General features: G+C 37.6%; 2 protein-coding genes across 2 annotated transcripts; both read left to right on the top strand.

The window, feature by feature from the left end:
* The first annotated feature begins 1,088 nt into the window (after positions 1–1,088).
* On the top strand, positions 1,089–2,280 carry LOC113775941. Its single transcript, XM_027321001.1, has 2 exons — positions 1,089–1,640; positions 1,863–2,280. The coding sequence occupies exons 1-2, from the start codon at positions 1,511–1,513 to the stop codon at positions 2,081–2,083; spliced, it is 351 nt and encodes a 116-aa protein (XP_027176802.1). The 5' UTR covers positions 1,089–1,510; the 3' UTR covers positions 2,084–2,280.
* A 3,006-nt stretch (positions 2,281–5,286) lies between these two features.
* Positions 5,287–6,642, top strand: LOC113776080. The gene has a single exon (XM_027321156.1). It carries the CDS (start codon positions 5,947–5,949, stop codon positions 6,409–6,411), a length of 465 nt encoding a protein of 154 aa, XP_027176957.1. The 5' UTR covers positions 5,287–5,946; the 3' UTR covers positions 6,412–6,642.
* The last annotated feature ends 1,124 nt before the right edge of the window (positions 6,643–7,766 follow it).

Genomic DNA, 7,766 nt, shown 5'->3' with positions numbered 1-7,766 from the left:
TTTTCTTCTTTGGGGTGAATTGGAGGCCTAAGGGACATTTCTAGAGACTTCTTGGGGACTAGATGGATGAAGTATTTGTAACTTTGTGTGTTTGAAATAAAGAAAGCCAAAATCTCCTCGGAGCTACAGCACCAAATTTGTCCAAACTTGTGTTTTACCTTTCTTTGACAAGGATCTAATCAACTAAGTCCCTCATTAGATGTAGAGGTCAAGGGTCGAACCACTTTGACTGCATTTTTAGAAACGCGGTCGAAAGTTATTTAACTCTTTCCAAGTCTTTTAATAGATTAAAAAGGTTCATCTTCCTTCCTTTTTTTTCAAGTATTGGACCAATTGTAACAATGTTATATTTTAAACCAAAAAAAAAAAAAGAGACGAGCATCTAACTCTTCATGGCCAGGCCCAACTACTCAAGTGACTCAACACCTTCCTATTCAGACATTTTGAAGGCGTGTACCGCCTACCATGCCCGTCTAGCGTGGTCATGTGCTTGTCGGATGTAATTAACTTCAAGAAGTTTCCAAGCGCTCCTCTATTCTGAGACACAACGTTTTCAGCAGCGCCTCAAATCTTTTTTACGTTTGATATTTCAAGTACTGAGCCTGGAGCTTTAATGGGATTTAAAGACGTTAATTAATTAGCAGATGCTAATTAATGGTGGAAATGCTACAACGCTATATTCTAGACTCCTCCTTTCATAGTTTTAATCCGCAGTCACCAGAGACTTTTTTATTTATCTGTACGATTTTCCTTCTTTATTCGTCTATCATAGAGGAATGGCTGACAATTTTCTTTGACAAAGAAATGAGGAAAAGGCTCAACCCCAAGTCATTCTGTTAATTAGTAGTGACCAGCAGACGAAACACAAATTTAGATTTATACCCAACATATGTCATTTCCCCCACAATTCCACGCTACTCCAAACAACCAATTACCTTGGGCTATGAACTACGCAGCACACAAGTTCGCTTGCTGTTGCTTTCCCATATGTATATTTTGACGGTTGGTTTTTCTCAGAATCATCATGGATGCGTTGATTTTTCTAAGACTGCATTGCCCTTTCAGCCTTGTGTAGGTATTTCCTGTACTTTCTATGCCCTCTTTAGGATTTTCTTCCGGGTGATAAATAATAACAACGGTTGTTGGTAAAGGCTTTTGGTTGGGTGAGGTTATAATAAAAAGAAAGAGTCAACACCATTGGTTATCTTGTCCGTCTCGAGTTTGATGTCATTTTCTTGACAAAAATTAAAGAAAAGAGCAGGTGGCTAAGCCTTCCTTTCCATCCCAAAATATTCCATTCTTTTTCTACCAGCTATTACCACTTTACTCTTCAAATGCAATTTCTCTCCTTCTTTCCATTCCGCATTCCATTTCTTTGTGTCCGAGTTATGGCTGATCATCCCATCGTCTTTCACCGGACCAATCATTAATGACCCTTGAGACGAAGAAGAAAGCTAGCTGGAGGAAGATTAATTCCACAAATTAATCCTTGAAGCAGATCATCAACAGCATGGATAATAATTCCTTGGGAACCGGGTTGATGGCTGTTTTCGCTGTGTCCGGAAGCGTTGCTCTTCTAGCCATGCAACTCCACAAACGCCTCCTTTCGGATTTTATGGAGAAGATGGAGCTTGAGATAGGTTAAAAATTACCAGCCCTGTTACCTTTTCTTCGTTTCTTCATCTTTACGGAGTCTATATATATTATTCGGTTTCTTTGCTTTTTGATCCATTGATGTTTCTTTCGTGAAACACGATGCATGAGTTGACTTCCAACAAGAAAAAAAAAATTAAATTTTTTTGGGGTCTAGTTCATTTGTTTTTCCCTGCAGGTAACAAAATGGATTTCTGAAATGGTTGCAGGGTCTAAGAAAAATCAACGACTGAAGAAGGTGAGGTTTGCAGATGATGCTGTGCCACGTCGTGCGGCTTCAAGCCAGAATGCAGAGCCAAAGAAGAATGATCTGCGCGGTGTGGCGTGTCCAAAGCGTGCACGTGAAGAAAAGTTGGAGACATTGCCCCTCAATTGGCAGGCTTTGTATAAAGGGATCATAAAAGATAGGGAGTTTAAAGGCCTTAAGTAACTAATGTAGATGCATTGAACTAGTATAAATTTTCCATGCCTTTTCTTTTTAATTTCTTGTTTTGTACTGGAAAAAAAAAAAAGTTCTTTGACGTTTGAATTTGCTGATGAGTGTCTATGCATGATACTTTGTGCAAATAATAATTGTATTGGTTGTTCGCAACTGACCTGGGTACTAAGTGGAAGTTTCAGAATTGTGAACGGTTTAATGCATGTTTCATCATTTTACTCTTTTTTTTTATCTTTTATTATTTTTTGTAGTCAATTTTCCCATTGTGGAATGATATCCTCAAATTTTGCCTTTTTATTTTTCCTTTTTATTTTTGCAAGGCATCTCGACATTTTCGAATTGCCGGTTTATTATTCTTTCCTTATTTCTTTTTTTAGTGTGGCATCTACCTGCTATTTTTTGGAGGAAAATGAGAAACGAAACTCGAGCAAGAAGCGGGATTGGGGGAAGAGCGAGGCCCAGTCTTTGTGGTTTCCTGTTTGTATACGCCATCCAAAACAATCGAACTTGGGTCAATCCTTATGGATGCGGCGACTATAAGTTGGGCTGTTATGGACTGGACGCAGGATAGATGCTTCCCACCACTTTAAATGGACCGATGTCCTTACAACTCTGCTAATTGTGTGTAATATCAACGGCAGTAAATGAAGCTTTTTTAATGCTAGAATGATAATGAATAAACGAGTTTAAGACACAGCCAAATTATTAAAAATGTATGAAGTGTTTTTTATTTTATTTTTCCGAATCTAGATTATGCTCTCAATATGGCTAGTGCAAGAAGATAAAAAGGTAATGAATAGGATGAGCTTAATTATTTTTTTTTATTGAATTGTTTTTCATACCCACATCATACAAATCAGTACAAACGAGTCAATTTCAGTCAGGAGGATACGAAGAATGTTAAAGTTTTTCATTTACTACTATTGTAAATATTAATAGATATACTGTAACGATTTAATGTATATGAGATCAAAAAAATAATTAACACATTTATTTAAAATATATATATAATTTTTGTGTAGGAAGAATGGGCAAGTCAAAGCAGGCCACGTGCCCAAACTTAATGATTGGTTTATTGACGAAGTAAGTGATGAGAAATATTTATGTAAAGGAAATTAACTACCCGTTTTCTCATCTCTTGAATAGCGTCTCTCCTTTCGGCAAGCAAAGGTTGCTACTAATATATTGATTACATTTTTGGTGGATTTGAGCTGTCACAACTTTGGGGTTAATTTTGCAAGTCCCGTCCAGCCTCCCATCGAGCGAAAGTGGGCATCACATCAAATTATACACAAGCGGATTTTCACAAGATCCGGTAACGATTCAAGTGTACGACTCAGCTGTCTAAGCTGCTGCTGTGGCACGTTATGTGCAGCATACTATAAATATTTAATAGCTTCTAAACTAATCAAAATGGACTCATGGTTAAGCCAAAAAACAAAACAAAAAGAACAGCAGCACCCCCCCCCCCCCCCCCTTCCCCAAGAAAAAGAATAAGAGAGAGAAGTCAATAATAGTGCATGAAACACACTAGTGCAATTTCATGGCGAGTTAAAAAGAAGGTTCTGATCAAATTCTTGCCGAAAGTACTTCAATAAGGTCTCTGGTATGATGCCAAGTAGCAATCGATTTTCCAACTTACTGTATGTCAGTAATGTGGGAGGTCGTACTACTATTCGTTTTTGTAATTAAGCCGACAATGGATGCGGTCTAGATACCTGGAGTGTGAAAGCGAAAGAGGAAGAAACTTTTTCTTCTACCAAAATGGCAAACATTTGAACTTAGACTACAAAACCTTGGCTCTTAAAATCTCTTTCAACATGAAGTTACGTTACATTGATTGGATGTACGGGCAACAAACAAGTCCTTGTACTGCTACTACCGAGACAAATGAGAGAGCAACCTTGTTTGGAAAGGAATTTTCTACCAAAAAATGTTCTTCGTAAACACATTTCTCAATCAATTTTTTACTTTGTATATATCAAATCGCTACAATAAATTTGTTACAAAAACTCCAGAAAATTACAATCTACACAAGATTAGGACCTTTCTAAGTCAAGACGTAGGTAGTTAACAAATATGCCAACGCATTGATCTTCAACATCCATAGTTAGCGTATACAGAACAACCCAATAACCCTCCTCTCGATAATAGTTTTGATACCGCATTCATCAAGCTTAATTAATTAAGATGTCTTATGTTGCCCTACTTAAGATGTCTTATGTTCGCCACATAAGACAGCACTGGATGTCAAAAATAAGGTCTTATGACCTTACGTTCACTATGGTGTAAATTAAGGTCTTATGACCTTACCTATGAGTTTGCTCGATCAAAAAAGTTCTAAATATATAAAGTCTAATATATAAAGTTCAAAATTGTGTTGAGTTTAATCGAGATTATACACACATATTTTTATTTATTACTATGAAATGTTTATTCAATCCATTGTATAAAATTATATAAAATATAAATTAAAATTTTTAAAAGTCGATTGGGCTCCAATAAGTTAAATTGGTCTCAATTTATACGAATTTGAATTCGAATTCGACTTGATTGCACAATTTGACTTATTAATTTAGATCGAATTTATCTCATCTGCCGGTTAACGACTTAAAGTGATATTTTAAAATCTCAACTCTCAAAAACACTTTAAACATCATCAACAATAACATCAATACGCAGTTGGCGATGCTACCAGTCCTTAGTCCTTGAGTAAAGGCGGTCAAAGCGTTAAAGTCCCTAAAGACCACCTTTTAACTTTTTTCTCCATTTTATTAAGAAAAAAGATTCAAAAGACCACCTCAATTAGAGAGGGGGGGGGGGAAGAAAAAAAAAAGCATCATCGGTTCAGTTCATCACACACGACGTGTCTCCCTGGACGTCTATGGACCAACCATTTATCCTTTAATCAAAAAAAAAATAGAAAGACTAATCCGGGTCCTGGATACTTGTTTGTCTGTCCTTTGCCGGTAATACAAATCCTGCTCAAACGGACAGCCTGCTCTTACGTTTTCTCGTCTTGCGCGTTTCACACTTTGAATCACCGCTCCAACAAATTGCAGTCTCACCATTTATCCCTACTTTTCCCCTTTATATGTATAATAATATATCTTCAATAAGTCAGCATTATGCTGTGCAATTCCTGATTTCGGCATTGTATTGTATGCGTTTCAACATCCGTTACACAATCCATCTCCATATTCACTTTCCTCCTATATATGTACGCCGTCTCGATCACTCACTCTTTAGCCCCATAATCCTCTTCCTCTTCCTCTTCTCTTTCCTTTCTGTCTCGCTCGGCTTCAACCCTTTTTCTGCAACAAATCTCTGTAGCTCTTGGACCACCCAAAGAGCACAGACAAATGCAAAGAAATCGGAAATTTCCCAATCCCCATTAGAATCGGTCAATCCAAACAATATCTCCTGGAATATTTCTGAACTCAAAAAGCTCTGTCCTTTTCCTACTCTTTCGGGAGGGATTTTTGTTAAAAAAAAAAAAAAAGAAAAATTAAAAATCTTACTGGGCAAATTATTAAAACATCACCAACAACCATCTTTATCCCCGTCATTTCCTTCCTAGCGAGGTTTACGACCGTTTCCTTCCCCTCCCCAACAAAAAAACCATCCTCCCACCTATGGCTGAACATCCGCCTCATTCTTTCTTCTAGCGCTTCGTATATCTGATCCACAATTTGGGTCGATTCAAATATTTGAATAGACCCAACACAGCAGCAACAGCGGCTGTTCCGTTTCCTGTTTAGCTAAGAAGCCGTTTACATGAATGAATATATAATCAAGAGTTAATTCGGGGGCACTTGAGGATTAATTTCCAAATCATTTGCTGCTCTTTTTTCATGACGAAACAAATTGTTCTGCGGGCGCCCCCGTCTTATACGGACCGCCGGCAGCCACTCCTGAGCCAAGAAGAAACCGGCTCGCGCCGAGGAAGCAAGCGGGTGGCGGAGGTCGTGGGAGGGACCGCTGCCGAATGCGTGGCAGTCTGCTGCTGCTGCCCGTGCGGGCTGGTGAATTTGCTGGTCTTGGCCGTCTATAAAGTACCGGCGGGGCTATGTCGGAAGGCACTGAGGCAGAAACGGCGCCGCAAGGTGAAGAATGGGGGACATTTGCCGCCCCGGAAATGCGGCTGCAATGACGTCGAGCTATTCCAGCTCCACCCCCTCCCGGGCCCACTTCTCACGGCGGAGTCGGATAAAGACGTGGTGGAGCTAGAGAAGGAAATGTGGGACAAATTTTACAGCACTGGATTTTGGAGAAGTCCCTCCCAGAGGAGCGACTCCGCCGTAAATTCGTCGCTGTAAAAGATTTAAAAGGGGGGATGGGGGAATTGACGAAACAAATATTCGTCCCAGTAAATGTTTCAGTTTTTTTTTTCCTTTTATTTTTTTAATTTACTGGGTTGATTTTTTTTCCCTGCATTTTTCCTGTTTCTTGTAAGATGTAATTGTCAATCATATTTGGTGGTGGTTTCTTCTGTAAACTCAACTCAAGAGGGGAATAATTTGTCTCCCTTCTTAATTTGGTGATTGATGTACAGAAAATCAATAGCGGCGCTAATACATTTTTTTGTTGAATAAGGCAGCTTATCTTATCATCCATCGGGTTCATTTTTTCATTTTTTCATTTGGGAATTAGTAAAATCTTCAGAATTTGTTGAAATGTCACGATCAAATGTGTTTCCGTTTCACAATATCCAAATAACTTGTTGGAATGGATGCGGTAATTTGGGACAGAAATCAGAGTATAGTACTGTATATATATATATATATATATATATATATTTTTTTTTTTTTTGTTTAAAAAAAATGATTGCTTGTCAGCTGTCAAGCTGAAGTGAGGAAGACATGATGGCGTGTCAAGCTGAAGTGGATTGGATATGATTTAAGATGTAGTGGTGTTCGATTTGTACATGTGTATAGTATTTTGTTGGTTTGACAAATTAGTTCACGTTTTATCTGCTGCTAATTATTGCTTCGACGGAAAGTGTCATGGTTGTAAAAGAAAAGATTACGAAATTGACGTGGATTGGATTCATTATTATTGGTCTCACTTTAATTAATGGTTGTCTTTCCAAATTAATGGTTCAAAAAAATTGCCGGATCATCTTGGCTATATATATATATATATATATATATATATTTTTTTTTTTGGTGTTTGTTTGTTTGGGGGGGGGAGGAACAGTAGATTTTTTTTTCAGGTACTTTTACCTAACAAGCAAGTACTACTACCACGTAACAGCATTTAGAAATTTGGCTACTAGTTGAATCTATTCGGATCCAGACATTTCGTGGAGCCCAATTGTTTATCTTTGTCTCTTGTGGGACCATTTCCAATCGCATCTGAGGAACTTTTATATACTACTCCCTCCGTCCCATTTTGATAGTCCCGTTTTCCTTTTTCGTCTGTTCCAAATTGTAGTCCACTTTCCAATTGAAAAATGTAGTTGTATTTTAATTTTTCTAAAATGTCCTTATTCAATGTAAGTTGTTGTTACTATAAACCTACCCCATTTAATGAGAGTTAATTCTTTTTTTACCATCAATTCAAGTTCCCATAAAGTTGTACTCTATTTAATGTGAGGGTATTTTAGGAAAATAGCAATCTAAATTTATTTTCCAACAAAGTTAATTATTTTTTCTTAAATTGTGTGAAAAAA

Source organism: Coffea eugenioides, chromosome 6 (genome assembly GCF_003713205.1).
Source record: "Coffea eugenioides isolate CCC68of chromosome 6, Ceug_1.0, whole genome shotgun sequence".
Classification (NCBI taxonomy): Eukaryota; Viridiplantae; Streptophyta; class Magnoliopsida; order Gentianales; family Rubiaceae; genus Coffea; species Coffea eugenioides.
Note: the sequence above shows the minus strand (reverse complement) of the source record. Positions and strands in the feature narration are given on the sequence as shown.